The sequence below is a fragment of the Oryza brachyantha genome, chromosome 11, assembly GCF_000231095.2.
Source record: "Oryza brachyantha chromosome 11, ObraRS2, whole genome shotgun sequence".
NCBI lineage: Eukaryota > Viridiplantae > Streptophyta > Magnoliopsida > Poales > Poaceae > Oryza > Oryza brachyantha.
Window position 1 is genome coordinate 6610695 of NC_023173.2, and position 15552 is coordinate 6626246.

The following is a 15552-nucleotide window of genomic DNA, read 5'->3' on the forward strand; positions in this document are numbered from 1 at the left end:
TCGGATTAGGCTTAAACTAAGATGGCCAAAGCTGGTGCATGTACTAATCTCTCGTACTGTGCCTTATAGCTTACTTGTCCCATGAGGCAACGACTCCTTTCTTTCTCTGCAGAGAGATGATCAGTTAGCTCTCTAGCTCACTTCACTCAGCTGCTGATAGATAGATAGATATATAACTAGCTAGCTACTAGCAGCGCATGCACCGTCGTGCCTGATGGGACCCCAGGTCAAAAGTGACCAAACTTTTCTGCCTTATTAAACATGGCTGCATCAAATGGGTCCAGATTTTGCGAATAAGTGACACGGCGTCGTCAAGATTTGATTCACCAATGGCCGGAAGAGAGCATACAAATTAATGGGTCTATTTTTGCATGCCTGGACGCACTAACCCTAAAGGATGGAGAAGGGCCGGAGCTTCATAACCCTCTTCCCCAGAACCACCCAAATGATCCATTCTTATAACCTAAAGCAGATTCCGAAAGCCCTGGAGAAACTAATAGAGAGTGCAAGGCTTAATCTAGCTAGCTTTCATCAGGATATCGATCTTCAACGACTCTTGCTCATTTGCTAGCAGCAGCATCACATCATCTCCTCTATAAATAGCCCCCCCCATTCACTCCATCATCTCATCAAAGCTAGCCTTCACAGTATTAAGCAACATTTGAGAGCTCGATCTCATCCTAGCTAGCTAACCTGCCTAGCTAGCTATCTTTCTCAGCAAGCTCTAGCTAGCTGCTGATCCTCCCCTGACCAGTTTCTCGATCCCCAATCATTTTTGTGATCATCGATCGATCAGCAACGACTATGTCTAGGGACCCATTGGTTGTCGGTCATGTCGTCGGCGACATCGTGGACCCTTTCGTCACCACCGCGTCGCTCAGGGTCTTCTTCAACAGCAAGGAGATGACGAATGGGTCTGAGCTGAAGCCATCTCAAGTGCTGAACCAGCCAAGGATTTATATCGAAGGCCGTGACATGAGGACACTCTACACGCTTGTAAGTATGATCGATGGTTCATCTAAATTTCTTGGTATAGTATGCTCATCTTGCTTCCAATGATGACCTTCTATGGTTAATCCGCGGAGTCTCTTTTACATTAACTTAAATTTTGAGTGGTCCTAAGAATGGATATAATTGGTCTATTTACCTGAACCAGCCCAGTATACATCACCTAATTAAAATGTCCTCTATGTTCCCAGATATTAGTTATTAGATAGAAATCAGAGCATAGATCATTCAGTTGACGTCCTTTAATTCATATTTAGTTAAACTGTCCTTCACTAGACATGACTAACAAATCCTTGCTCTCAGTATTGCTAAATTACATTAATATTTAGGTCACACCCATAGCCAATATATATAATATCTATGCCTTTGCCTCATCACCAAAATTATTTGACATTACTAATATGCATTAATTTCCTTGTGATTTATAGTATTTTTGTATATGCATGCTCCCCCATAAGTATTATATATGCTCAATAATGACAAAAAAAAGTTATATGCACACAATATTATATATATGAGATTGCCATAAACTTTATGTGTGCCCCTTTTATCTGAATTTCTAGAGTCTTTGAGAGATTCATCTCACATGTGTCTACACATCTATATGTCATGTTGTTAGGTAATGGTGGACCCTGATGCACCAAGCCCCAGCAACCCTACTAAAAGGGAGTACCTTCATTGGTAAGCTCCATGAAGCTTTTTATGTGCATGCGTTTGAGTGGTAATCCATGGGCCCTTTATTTCCCTTCGCCACCTTTATATACATGCATGCATGCCCTGTGTGCTGTGCTCCTCCTGTTACTGATACTGATATATAGATGATTGTATAAAATTTTATTTATATAATATATATATATATATATCACCTTGACATAAGTACTGATTAGTTAGTTCTGAATGTCTGATTCATAAATAGGTTGGTGACAGACATTCCAGAGACCACTGATGCCAGATTTGGTAAGTGTACGTTTTGACTCGATCTTGTTAATGGCATTAATCTGAATGCACGTCATGTGACTTGTGTCCTATATATATATATGTTCAAGTTGTTCAAGCTAGCTAGCTAATCAATCAATAATTTGGTTTTCGGCGCCGACAAAGCTAAAGTGTCTCCCAAGGGTTTCTTTTAGCCACTCAAATAAATAAGTGCATGCGCAGTTAAACAGTGGCATGGAAAGAGAACATGATTCCTATGTTGGATTGATCATATTGCGCTTCATATATAGTACACATGTGCTACACATAAAATCTTTAGACTTTTATAATTTAGACTTTTCACCCAACTAAACTGTAAAATCTCTCAAGTACATAAAATCTTCAGCAGCATATATATACAGAACTTCAATTGAATCTTGGATGTTTATATTGTATGTGCCTGCAGGCAATGAGATAGTCCCCTACGAGAGCCCACGCCCAACTGCAGGCATCCATCGGTTTGTGTTCATCCTCTTCAGGCAGTCAGTCAGGCAGACCACATATGCTCCTGGGTGGCGCCAAAATTTCAACACCAGGGACTTCTCTGAGCTCTACAGCCTCGGCTCGCCGGTTGCCGCTCTCTTCTTCAATTGCCAGAGGGAGAACGGCTGTGGAGGACGAAGGTGTGTTAGATGATAATTGACTAAAATATATATGTTGTTGGGTGCTAATTAACTGAGTAATTAAGCTCCCTTCTCTCTATATATATTATGTATACACATATATGGTGATCAATTGTGTGCTGGCTTAATTACCTCTTTGGAAGGAAGAGAGTTGAGCTGGCTATCATATATATAATAGCAATTGGGGGGAGATAAGTATCAATTCCTAATTAAAGGGTGTGTTTGTGTGAGTGTGAGTGTGTGTGTGTGTGTTTGTTTGTCTCTTTTGTGTGTGAGTGGCTCTTGTGTAAGGCATTACATGCTTGCACAATGGTGTAAGCATTGAAGAACTATATAGATATATAGTTCAATGAAGAATGTAGCTCTTGTGATATTGTTTGTCCTAGCGTGCTCTCTCCTTCCTAGAATGCTTCAGGTGGGCATTGTTACAATTGACTACATGGTTTGAAGGGGGGAAAAAAGGGAAATTGTGTTGTTCTGTGTTTCTAAGTTGTGATGCTGTAATATACCTAGCTAGCTGGATAGATGGATTAGATTATTGATACCTTTTTCCTCACTAATTTCGCAAACTGTCCCTTACATATTTGTCACCAAACCAGCTGTCATGGCAATGTGACAATCTAGTTTCAGGTTAACTGAAAAGCCTATTTTTATGATGTCCCTACAGAATTAATTACTATATAGCAAAAGTTGACAGCATGTGCGTGCATATATGCTGAGAGAATATGAAAGAGACATTTATCCATTGTTCAGTTTTTACCTTTTGTTTTCATAATTAACTCATACTAATGTCGTGCTGTTATATGCTACGAATTCTTCCGATCAATTTGTAAGAGATGTACGATTATACAATTGAAAAGTCCTTCAATTTTGTTTAAGCACTTGCTTGGAAAGTTTTTATAGAACACCCACAACTATCCCTGCCCTAACTTCATGCCAAATGTCACTAATCAAATGGGATCAGCTAGAAGATTGAGGATGTGTTCTTTTTGTAATGAAAGATTATATGATTTCTAATAACTATTTAATATTATAAACAATGAAATTAACTTATAAAGTCAAAAATATACTCTAGTAATGTGAGATAATGAACTTTTATATATTTTTTAAAAAGATAGATCATTTAAGTAGTTTAGGAAGCGTGTTCATAAAAACCAAGTATAAAAATGAGAATAATTTGTATAGAAGAACGCAGCCCGAGTGATATTATGGACATTGAGCAAAATATAGAAAAAAAAAAGAAGCGGAGGAGAAAGTTGAATCAGTTGTGACTTCTAGCTAACTTTTTCAGAAATAGCAGGACACTTCTTCAAGGAATTGAATTAAAGAGTCAACATATTCCCCTTAGTTGATCATGAATTAAAGTTTGTTTAATACCCTAAACTTTAAAACCAGAGAGATTGTAACCCTCCAATACTTTTCATGCCATGCATAACCCCTAAAGTGGGTTTGGGTCGCGATCTCTTGTATATGGAAGCTTAGATGAGCTATTTTAATTGGCTAACTAAGATGAGTTTGAATTTCATCGATCCTCAAGTTATACTTAATTACGACGTCATAATAGTATTATATTGGTCCCCAATGGCCAGTGAGAAAGGGAGATTAAAAGAGAAAAAAAAGAGAGGGTCAAGCGGAATTTTATGCAAATGTATATCATTCGATACATATATGCAAAATAAATAAAACTACTTTAGGGTTAATATGAACGGTATGCTTGAGGGGTTAGAAGCTAGTGTCTGGTCAAATATTAGGGTGCTAGAAGAACTTTTATTCATAGTTTATTCAAAGCGTAGCATGGACTTCTTTTCATGTTTGTAGTCTGGTAGAAGAGACTAGACATACGAGGTTAAATGGATTTTGAAAAACTATGGCACGCATGATCATTCTGATTCGATAGTTCATCTCTGCTAATTCTTTTAAAAGAATTCCATAGCTAGGTCAATTACAAATATATTTAGCCTTCCAAATAATTGTCTAGCAACCTTAGCTCCCCTAACCCCGTATCTGCACCTAATTAACTTCATCACAAACTTTCTAGTTAATTAATTTTATTTGTGTCGTATTATTTTTTTTCCTCCGTCTTCTGTTGAACTGGTGATTTGTAAGTGTGGTGATATGATTTTTCGAGAGGGAGAATCCGAGCTGCACTTAATTCTGAATATTTGCAACAGTATTTCGTGACGCAGCCCATCACACCAATGGTCTGGGCGTTCAAAATGCTTGGTGTTCTTAAGCTCTACGGCCTTGATTCTTATGCGCGCATATATGTGCCGCTGCCAACTCACCATGGGTTACGTCTGGGCCCTGACCACTTCCAAAAGTTCCTGTTTTAAAATATATTAAAAAAATTTTAAGAAACATCAAATCAAATTTTTGACATTTCTAAATAAAACATTAAATATAGATAAAAATTAAAATAAATTACATAGTTATAGAAAAAATCGTGAGACAAATCTTTTAAGCCTAATTAGTACCTGATTAGTCATGAGTGCTACAGTAACCAACATATGCTAATGATAGATTAATTAAACTTAGAAATTCGTCTCACGGTTTCAAACGGAATCTAAAATTTATTTTATAATTAAACTACATTTAATATTTACATTTAATATTTCAAATGTGCGACTGTACACCAGGCCTGAATTTGCCGCTTTTAAGCCGTATTAAAAAAAACCTTCTTTTCCAAAATATAGGGTTTGGTGTTTACTTTCACGACTCCATGGAAGGTACACACACATTTGCCACAAATATACAGGTGAGACTAGGGAAATATCACCATGACAGCAAATGATCAGATGCATTGTACTGTACTGTACCACCCAATTATAATAAATTACACTATAAGGCGACATTTTTGAGCTAATGAATTTTAACATCGCGGACTGCATTTATTCACCTACTATAGATCGTGTTATTGGTTCAGGTCTATATATATTCGAATATTTCATATTGCTGCCGCCCGCCCTCATTTCTTGTCTTCGCCGCCAAACTCTGTAGAGTTTCCATTCCAGTAAACATTCCTATCGTCAGATGGGCCTTGGTCATCGCTTCTCAAACTGTGGATGTTGCCACCGAATTGCCTCGGCCTCCTCCTCAACGTACTCCCGGAGCTACTATCCCTAGCTGCATCTTGGCTCCCGTTACCAGCGACAGCCGCGCTTTCTGAAGCAGTCTCCACTCCAGGATGACTCCTCCAGGGTCCAGAGCTCGGTCCTGTTTCATGGAAATGTTAAATATCTTTCAACATTCAACCATAAATAGCAGGACTGACAAAGTGAACTCCGAGGAATTGATGATACAAAGTCTAAATTAATATCAACTTGTTTCAAGAAATTTGAGACTAGAAAGAATAAGAAAACATACTGTACTGCTGCGAGCCCTGGTTCACCAACTGGTCAGGGTTTGATGGGGCAGCATTTGCTCTCAGGTAGGACAGGGGATTCACGAACGAAAGGGCGGTTCTCAGATAACCAACATATCCCCAACCACCTGAACTGTCCCCATCCATATTGATGTCCACATCATGGGCAGGTGATGATGATGATTGGCGCTTTGCTGCTCGAATAGGTTTATGATGTGGAACAACAGTGAGAGCCTGGCGGGTTTCAATACCCAGTTCATGCAACGTGGCTTCCATATCTGAATAAAAATTTTGAAATCAGTTTAATGCAAATAGTTCAACAGCGTAGTCCAAAGATAAAGAACAAAAAATAGATGAAATACTCAAATTAGAAACCAAAAAATATCACTCAACATGCTTATAGAACATACTTTACAAAGGACATCATTTCAGGGTTTTTTGCTGATTGGTGGGACTAAAAATATAACTACTAGAAATTCAGGTTTATTTGCTGATTGGTGGGGCTGATGCTTTTGCTGATTGGTGGGGCTGATGCCTTCGTTGGGATAATGATCCTTTTTCTCTCACCACTATGGACATTAATGAAGTTAATGGATCGAAAATATAACAGCAAAGTTATATCCTGATTTTTTCACATTGACCTTTCCAATGTTATTTCCAAGTGGTATTCTATATGATTTACTTGTCAAAGGTACTTCCAAATCCAGTCAATGTGGTACTAACTACTTTAGAAGTTTCTTGCAAACTGCAGATATTGATAATACCTGTCGGTTCATCAAATACCTTCAGAAGTTTGGATGCAATATTTGGGGGTGGGAATAGATGAGCACAGAGATGTTCTTTTACTTTTCCACTATCAGTGGAAAGCATATTTTGTGCTGTGTATTCTAAGAAGAATTTTATCTCTTTCCTATCTACATTCATTCCAAGTAGATCTGTGCTTGCATCAAGAAAATATATTAACTGTTTGCTAAAATTAATTATCATCTGGAACAATTGCAGAGCTCCCTGAATATCACTCTTAGTGAGAATCCCCCCTATAAGTTGATTTGTTACAAATACCTCTCTCCTATTTCATTTTGGTTTGAAATTGCCTCGAATTGTGGCTACGCATGCATTCTTGTTGCTACGTCTTTTCATTCACAGTCTAAGATGGTTTCTAATGGTAACCCAACTGAACCAGTAAAAGCCAGTGTCGGACAGGTTGGGTCAGCGGGTTAAATAGATTAATCGTCTTGTGTATCTTTGCAAGAGTAAAGACTAATAAATCAGAAGGAGATGACCATGCTTGTTCTTGACAAGCTTGGCACAAGTAAGCTAGACAATTACTACTCTGGCTCCAGCAGGTCAACGAATACAATCTCTCTTGGTGTCGTAGCTAAACACCATGTCCACAAATGGAACGCGTTCATGGACAGTGTTGTCGAGTGCTAGTATTGAACATGGGCTTAATGAGTGCATAACAGTGTGGACCATGAGAGTAGCTCCACATGCGCAACAGCCACATCTAGCTCCTGCAGCAGCAAGAGCGACAACTGCTATGTCGAGATCGATTGATGTAGCAAGCTTGGTAACCATGCTGATCATAAGATGTGCTAGCTAGGTTATAGAATATACAAAAAAGACCATGAGAATACGTGATAGGGGCATTCTCAAACCAAAGTGAATTAGGGTAGGGGTATTTGCAATAAATGAACTTCTAGGGGGGGCATCTCAAGCTAAGAGTGACATTTGGGTGGGTTTTCACAACTTTCCTTATCAGCTTGCTAAATAGAATCATGGGTCAACAGCAATGCAAAAAAGATTTCATTGAAATAATGTTTCCAGATTAAACGACATCATGTCATCCTTGCCTTATCTGTAATGTCTACCGGATCAACAATCATTGATTGAATATAGAGAATAAAATGAAAATTTTACTGCAAAGGAGAAGACCCAGTACCTTGTTCGGTGAAAACTTTTCTTGGATAAAGCATAGCAAGATCATAGGATCCAGCCCCATTAGCATAGTTTTCATCCACAAAATTTTTCACCTTCCTTAAGTTATCATCTTTTGTCAGTTTAATCTGCAGACTAGGTCCATCAGGAATGCGAATGACCAGCTGAATGTCATTTGACTTCACCAAAGATCGGGCAGGTTTGATAGGGATGCTGGTGGTTGTTGCCTTCCCTTGAACCGCAGCTATCTTCGAAGATTTAGCTCTACTAGCTGTTGTGCTAGGAGCCGACTCCGAGGAAACTTTGGTGCAACCATCATTGATTTTGTTTTTCTGTTTAAGTGATGTTGTATTGCTTGTTTGATCTGGATTTGCATGGCCTTCCATGTTTGAGCTCCTTGGATGATCTGACATAGAACCTTTTACTTGGGCACTATCTGAATCTGGCTTTTCTTTAACAGTTTTATTACCTGGACCTAAATCTAAATTTGAGCATTCCTTTTCACTTGTCCTCCGAATTTCCTATCGCAGAAGGAAGAAGTGATAAGATGCAGAGCAATCACAAATGAAAAGGTAATAACAACTACGAAAATGGGGTAAACATACATCATGGCTCGTGCTTCTAGGTGGCTGTGCTGCTGAACCAGTAGAATTAGCAAATCCACTTGGTCCAGAAGTTCCTGTAGATTGATTTGATGAAGAGGAAGGATTTTCTGCAGCAGATGAGCCTCCTTGAGTAGGCAGAGTAGTTGAGCTGGTATTCACATGTTCATTCATTCTTGAAGTAAGTGATGCAGTTAGAAAAGCTGCTGCTGTCTCCTGCAGTAATTGACAACAGATCATATTTGTTCAAGCTAAACAACTAGTGGAAGTATGGAGAGCATTCTAACAACTTACTCATGAAAAAGAGCATAGGACCATTCCTTTTTCCTTTTCTTAAACTTACGATATTTACCAGTAAATATGATAGTCAGAGATGACAGGCTGCAACACATTCTCATGCTTCAATGATGGTGCTTGCTAAACAGGATTCTTACAAGTACATATGTGATCATTGCACGGTAAGTCAGAAAAGGTCAGCCAACTACTCACAGCTAGTCAGTAATATAATCTGCTGCAACACAATCTGGAACTAGGTGGCAAGTTAGTCAGCCAGACCAACTCCGCGATCCATGCCAGTCAACCTCATTGATTACTGGCCAAGGAAGGACAATTACTGGATGAGCAAGCAGTGACGAAGTCCGCTCATGCCACGAATAGCCAGTTGCTCAGGTCAAACAGAAAAAAAAACCAATTTCATGGCCAAATGGCCAATGCCTGCAGAATATCACATAGAGGACAACATAACTCATAACACATCACAGCTGCCAGCTCGCCAGTGGGCCGCATCAGCCAACTCATAGACATACCACCTATCCCCCACCTCTAGTGCTGCTACCAGATGTGGGGAGCAATTCGACATGGACACATGGTAATTCACAAGTCTCACTAGAGTCATCCATTTGCATAGAGCATTTTTCTGTGATCTAACTTGATCTTAACTTGCAATTTGTAGGCATACAACAAAAATAAAGTCCAGAGGCATCTCACCTCAACCACTTAGTGCTCAATTCAATTCAATACCAACTGCGCTAATTAAACGAGTCATCGTCTGACACAACACAAAGTGGGATGCATTGGTGTCAAGGGTAACAGAAGTGAAGTGCACAAAACTATAGGTAAAGCCTTCCCACTTTATTATTTTCTAAATGGTAACTAACTGAAAGCAATAAAGGAGGATAAAGGAGGATAACGAAAAGGAAGAAACAATAGCCAATAGAACAATTAGAGATTCGCAATGAATGAGCATGATGGAACTGTTGAAGGTGTCAGGAGTGCCAGGACACACTAAGAGACACGTAAGCCAGCTCTGTCTGGCACCACATATCGTTTTTGAAAAATCATCTCAATTCTAACCCTAGGCGTAATCCCAAGTCTCTAGTATCTAGAAAAATCTACAGACAGAACACAAAATAACCCTAATTTACCAAATAGACCAACCACATTTGATCGCTGCGACAGTGCAAGAAAGTAGACCTAGATCAACCACTATTCTGGTAACCATCATTGCCTCAAAATGCATAACCCCCTTCTACTTCTTACACCCTGTGGTCTCTTCTTCTTGAACTCATTTGTCCTCATGAGTCATGAAAACTCTCTGACCGATCGTCCAATCTCTACTACTTAAAACATTAGAAGTACTTCCATTGTCCCTCATACGTATCCGATCCAGCACGAACTGACATGATGTCCCTTCCTGTGTGAGGTGATGTTCGACACCCCCATGGAGTTGGTTTTGAGGTTTCATCGTAGTTTATTTTTTCAGTTTTTGCTTTTGGATCACTAAGAACATGTATATAAAAGTTTTACCCACAAATTACTTTTTAATAGTCAATAAGCAGTTTCGCTTATGCTTAATACAGGCCAAAAGATGAGGCTGATTCTCTTTTCGTCACTTCAGTGATCAAATTTTGAATTGCTTAGATTCCCTTTGTAAGCATCTGATTGGTTTTAGAATCATTGGAAATAGGGAAATCATGGGAATCAGCGCAGGAATGCTTATATTGTGACAAATTTGAATCCTAGAAATGCTTATATTTTGGAGGGGGGGTGGTAACATTTTTTTCAATTAAGCCTCATCAAGATATTATAAATACTTAAATAACATGTCAGCAGTTTGGACATGACATAGGAAAACATAAAGTGGTCAATGAAAAATTACTAAACATCACGCATGAAAATCCACTGTGAAGTGAACTATCCTAATGGTAAATAGCAGTTGAAAATACAAAATAAATTATCACATTTTTTGTTGTGCATACCTGTACATGAAGGGTAGCCCAAGCTTTCTCGATATTTTCTTTCAGATCTTTCGAGCCAATATATCCCTCTAAGAACAGAACAAATTTTTAGCACTATGCAAAAGATTCAACTTATAAAACAAATTTTCTACGTTTAAAAAAAATCACAGGATAAATACCATGACCCCATAGCATAACTCCATTCAGGCCAATTACAGATATACTTGGGAAAGCTTTCTGTGGGTCTAAATGAAAAAAAATTAAGGATAAAACAGCATACACAAATATGACTCGTGATTTTATATATATATACTGTAAAATATGGCAATTAGATTTATAACATATACTTAAGGGTAGCCTTCTAAGCATATTTGGATGCTTATCAGGTAGTTCTACTGTTATAACACTATTGATGTATTTGTACTGTTGTATGACAAAATATAAGGAAGCTATCTCATCATATTCAACCTTCCGACATGACAATCAAATTAAATTATTTTCAACATTATATTCATATCGGAGCACTGACTATTAGTGATGTTAGCAAGATACCCTTTCAATCAATTAAACTTTAAAGTTAAACATATATTATGACCTGAATTTGAAAGGTCAAGTGGTTCTTGAGCTTCATCAAATAATTATTTTAAAACAGATGCATGGAGGTCTGCCCATTCACTCTACACAGGAATAGAGAAGTACAAACACCAACACTCATTGATGGCCAATCCATAGAAAATATAAAGTCACAGCAAAAAAATCCATGCGTAAAAAAGGATACATATAGCTGAAAATTGTGATGCATCAACATTGCCCTGTTTTAGGTGCAAGAATATGCAACAATTGCCTATCACTTCGGCCACCTGTGCACATCAACACGTAAAAACACAAGCGCAACTTGTCAGGAGTCTAGCTTTCACCCTGAACATCCATGCCATTTATACATCCATCAATATTCAAAACCATGCAAATCATGACCCTCATTCTTTACTGGTTGGGAGGATTACTGGTTGATGTTGCAGTACATACAATTTTCAGTGGTTCCCACTGATCAGTGGCTGAATTTACCCCCTCCTGCTTCCCCCACCACCCAAAAAAAGGACACTTGTGGGACGTAAAACCACACTTAAAGATCAAGGTGAAAAAAAATGATCTAAAACAACAGTTTAAAGATCTATACTGGACTTTTCACCAAAGTAGAACAACTTTCTAGGAAATTACGAAAAGAAACCTACACTTTTGTTGGAATAAGCAGGAGATATGTGTATCATTTCATTAACCAAGAGGAGAAAGAAGCAGAGAGTGTGGCTTAAAACCAACACACTCCCCCTGAAATACATACAAAAAACACACACAAAACCTACACTTTCATTAACAAGTGTTGACTGTTCCAAGCTACTTGAAGCCTCATCTTCACCTGAAATGCAGCAATATATGATTTACCGCCAATAGCCTGGACTGATCAATATGCAGTATATAAAATTATCAATTACAATGTTAGAGGTATTGAATATTGTGCTGTAATGCGCATTTGTGTTGCATAAGGGGGTAACGTACTGCATATTACGAGCAATTTTACAGTCCTTGAGAAGGTACTATTTTTTTCTATGTAAATTTTAGTATCTCTTGGTACCTTAGGTAATAGGAGATACCAAATTTTACATCAAAATTTTGGTACCTCTTGCTACCTACTTAAGGACTGTAAAATTGCTCGCATATTACAGCATGTGCCAACAGAAAAATTATTTTGGTTGAAAATAAGTGATTTAGTTGAATTGCATCCTGTCACTAGGTTTACTTTCATTTGCCTCTAGATACAACGGATACAACGATAAGAACACCTTGTAGATAAGGAGGCATGTTATTTTTCAAAACGAATGAATTAGTCTCTATCACCAAAATCATTTCAACTAAATGTCGGTTATCTCCTTATGGTTCAGTGATTAATGGGCTTACCAGTCTTGACTAATGCCCGGGATCATAATTCACAAAACCATAGAAATTTCACATATTTGATATATGAATTTAAATTACTTTTTTTCCAAGATGAGTGCATGCCATGACTAGGGTGCTTCATCATATTTTAAATTTAGCAAGTAGAATCACTTAAATATAAATATCTTGACTAGCAAATAAGTCATGCAGTTACTTTTCTTATCAGTTTTTGCATGCAGCAGCTACTTATTGCTAGAGATTTTTTTTGATGTTGTTATAAATTGTGAATAGACTAGATATTCAGTGCAAATCATTTGCAAGTTAACAACAGAAAGGATTATTGGTCCAGTACTTTCGTCATGAAACCAACAGGTCTCATGAGGTAATTAATACTTGGCTGATATAGAGACCAACAACTGACAAGTGATTAGCATTGCCTAATTTCAACCTGAGGTTAACATATGTGGTTGATTGTGCATCACTAATTTCGGTCCAAAAATAAAACGAAATGAAATGTTTACCTCCTATAATTTCTATGTGCAGAATAAATCGTGAGCATCATCGGCTATCATTGGTAAGGTAGGCAAAGTAATTAGTGGGAGCTGCTAGGATTAGGAAGCTGACCTGATATGTACACAACAAAGAGTTTTTTATCCCTTCTTGATTGGTTGATTGCACCTGGAATGGAACCTTTGTATGTCAAGGAATCAAGTGTCATCTCCATCTATAGTAAGACAAAGAAATAGTGCATCATTATCACTAGTTGAAAAGAGTAACCACAGGAGTTTTGGCATGTTGCATAGAACCCGGGGCATTATGGCTGATGAATTTCACAAAAACCACATGAAAAATAAAATTGCTTTAATCTTATATGGCTATAATGTGTATATGATGTGTGAAAGAACTTCATAGATCTTACATAAATTTATGTGTGGCTTTATAACTGGTAACTACAGCGAATCAAAGAATGATTGGTCAACAGTGTGGTTTTATGATGATACCCGTGGTTATGTGCCACATACCAAAAACCCTGTGGTTCTGTGAAACTTAGCCCAAAATAGTACTTGTGGTTTTATGAAATTTTACTCACTAAGAAATAGGAAACTTCCAGACCTTTTTGGGGGGCTGGAGCGACTGTTATTAGCACAGAGGTTAGCGCAAATATAAAACCTAGCTTCCAGATCGAGGAGAGAAAACAAGGTTAACGGGAAATCCGAGCACAGGTGTGGGCACAAGCAACCGAGAGGGAGAGAGGATGTGCGTCTTCGGCACGGGTGCTCACCGGGCAGGACGACGGGCGGGATGGATGTAGATCGGCGCAGGCGGCGGCGGGCACGAGCACGGACTCGATGTCGAGGAGGCCGAGGTGGCGCGGGAGATTGGATTATATACGGCGGCGGAAGCAGCAGGACGCCGGCGCCACCGCGGCTCGGTGGTGGTGGGGATCGGCGGCAGGAGAGGAGAGGAGGTGGATGTGGGTGGGGTGGGGTGGGTAGAGTCGACGGCGACGTCAACTAGGGCCTAAGCGCAAGACGAGCGAAAGAAACAGGCCATCGTGGGTTTAGGCCCTTTTGTTTCTGCTTTGGATTATTTTAAGCTGTTGGATAATAAATTATAATCTGTTTATTTATCAGATTATTGGATAGGCTAGATTACTGAGTTTGTATGGCTAAAGTCTGAAATACCCTCAACTATTTTGGGGTAAGCGATGGCAAGGTGCGTAATTTGTTCGAAATGTCAAAGGACAGTGAAAGCACCTATAAAAATGCTTATCAGATTATAGTAATCTAGCTTATAGATTATATAAGTTGTCATAATAATTTATTTGTTTGTTTTAGATTATTCATAATAATCCAGATTATAATAATCTTGAGTGGAAACAAACGGGGCCTTACATTAAGGTTGCATTCCCTCTTATAAGTCTGATCTGAGTCCCTGAAATATACTAAGTTAGATACCAGTCTTAGGCCGCGTTCGGCGAACGCCGGTAAGATAACTAATCTGCCTCGTTTTCTGTGCGCACGCTTCCCGAAATGCTAAACGGTATATTTTTACGAAAAAATTTTATAGAAAAGTTGTTTTAAAAAATCATATTAATCTATTTTATATTTTTTAATAATTAATAATTAAGTAATCATGTACTAATCTATTACTACGTTTTCCACGCCGGATAACTAACCCCCTTCCCTTATACTACCAAACACGACCTTATCCCTCCACAGCAAAACAGGTATATATCGAGAATATTTTTTTATTTTTTTAATTTTTTAATAAATAACTTTATTACTAACCTCAAACGTAAATATTTTCACCATACGAACATTTTGACCATGTCACCTTGCATGGCGTGACAAGACTACACCGCCACGCGAAGCAGTGGGTGGTGAGGCGTGACTGCTCTTTTTGCTCTTTTTGCCATGCACAATGGGATGTCGTAACCAAAAAGATTCAGATGGTGAAAATATTTTCATTTGAGGTTTAGAAAATAACAAAAATCTGAATATTGACTCCTCCAACTAATAAACCCAGCAAAATGATTCCCTCTGATATTTTAGGGTGGTTTTCACTAACGTGGTGACTACGTGGCATAGTTGATTGGCCCACCATCTAACATGGCACTAGAAGCAAACTTTTCACGTTGACATGTCACTTACATGTCAACAAACAAATTAAAAAATAAAAAAATACATGAAGCCCCACATGTCATTAGCCCATTGCTATTCTTCGCATTCCTTCCTCTTTCTCCTACCACAGTTTCACCGTCTCATGTTTCTTTCACATCTATCTTCTTTTTGAAAGTGCATCTAGCCCCTAAACGGAGTTTTTGATGATTAATGACAATGCTAGTCAAGCATGGCGCTAATGAGTTGTGATTG

The 15552-nt window shown here is 38.4% G+C and overlaps 2 protein-coding genes across 2 annotated transcripts; one reads left to right on the top strand and one right to left on the bottom strand.

Annotated features, from left to right (window-relative positions):
* The first annotated feature begins 804 nt into the window (after positions 1-804).
* LOC102701031 (protein HEADING DATE 3A-like) lies at positions 805-2619 on the top strand. Its single transcript, XM_040529073.1, has 4 exons — positions 805-996; positions 1628-1689; positions 1925-1965; positions 2390-2619. The coding sequence occupies exons 1-4, from the start codon at positions 805-807 to the stop codon at positions 2617-2619; spliced, it is 525 nt and encodes a 174-aa protein (XP_040385007.1).
* Positions 2620-5343: 2724 nt separating this feature from the next.
* On the bottom strand, positions 5344-14037 carry LOC102700748 (plant UBX domain-containing protein 11). The gene is made up of 10 exons (XM_006662832.3): positions 13959-14037; positions 13301-13400; positions 12106-12158; positions 11523-11604; positions 10924-10989; positions 10766-10833; positions 8511-8723; positions 7910-8426; positions 5970-6245; positions 5344-5819 (listed from the first exon to the last, which is right to left on the bottom strand). Exons 2-10 carry the CDS (start codon positions 13398-13400, stop codon positions 5572-5574), a joined length of 1623 nt encoding a protein of 540 aa, XP_006662895.1. The 5' UTR covers positions 13959-14037; the 3' UTR covers positions 5344-5571.
* Between the last annotated feature and the right edge of the window lie 1515 nt (positions 14038-15552).

What these genes read in the sequence shown, in the direction of transcription:
- LOC102701031 (XM_040529073.1), top strand. Translation starts at nt 805, where the DNA reads ATGTCTAGGGACCCATTGGTTGTCGGTCATGTCGTCGGCGACATCGTG. An exon ending in TGAGGACACTCTACACGCTT is followed by an intron (nt 997 to 1,627) that starts GTAAGTATGATC and finishes TCATGTTGTTAG; the next exon opens with GTAATGGTGGACCCTGATGC. An exon ending in AAAAGGGAGTACCTTCATTG is followed by an intron (nt 1,690 to 1,924) that starts GTAAGCTCCATG and finishes ATTCATAAATAG; the next exon opens with GTTGGTGACAGACATTCCAG.
- LOC102700748 (XM_006662832.3), bottom strand. Translation starts at nt 13,400, where the DNA reads ATGGAGATGACACTTGATTCCTTGACATACAAAGGTTCCATTCCAGGT. An exon ending in CAACACTTGTTAATGAAAGT is followed by an intron (nt 11,605 to 12,105) that starts GTAGGTTTTGTG and finishes TGATGTGCACAG; the next exon opens with GTGGCCGAAGTGATAGGCAA. An exon ending in GGGCTACCCTTCATGTACAG is followed by an intron (nt 8,724 to 10,765) that starts GTATGCACAACA and finishes CAATTACTGCAG; the next exon opens with GAGACAGCAGCAGCTTTTCT.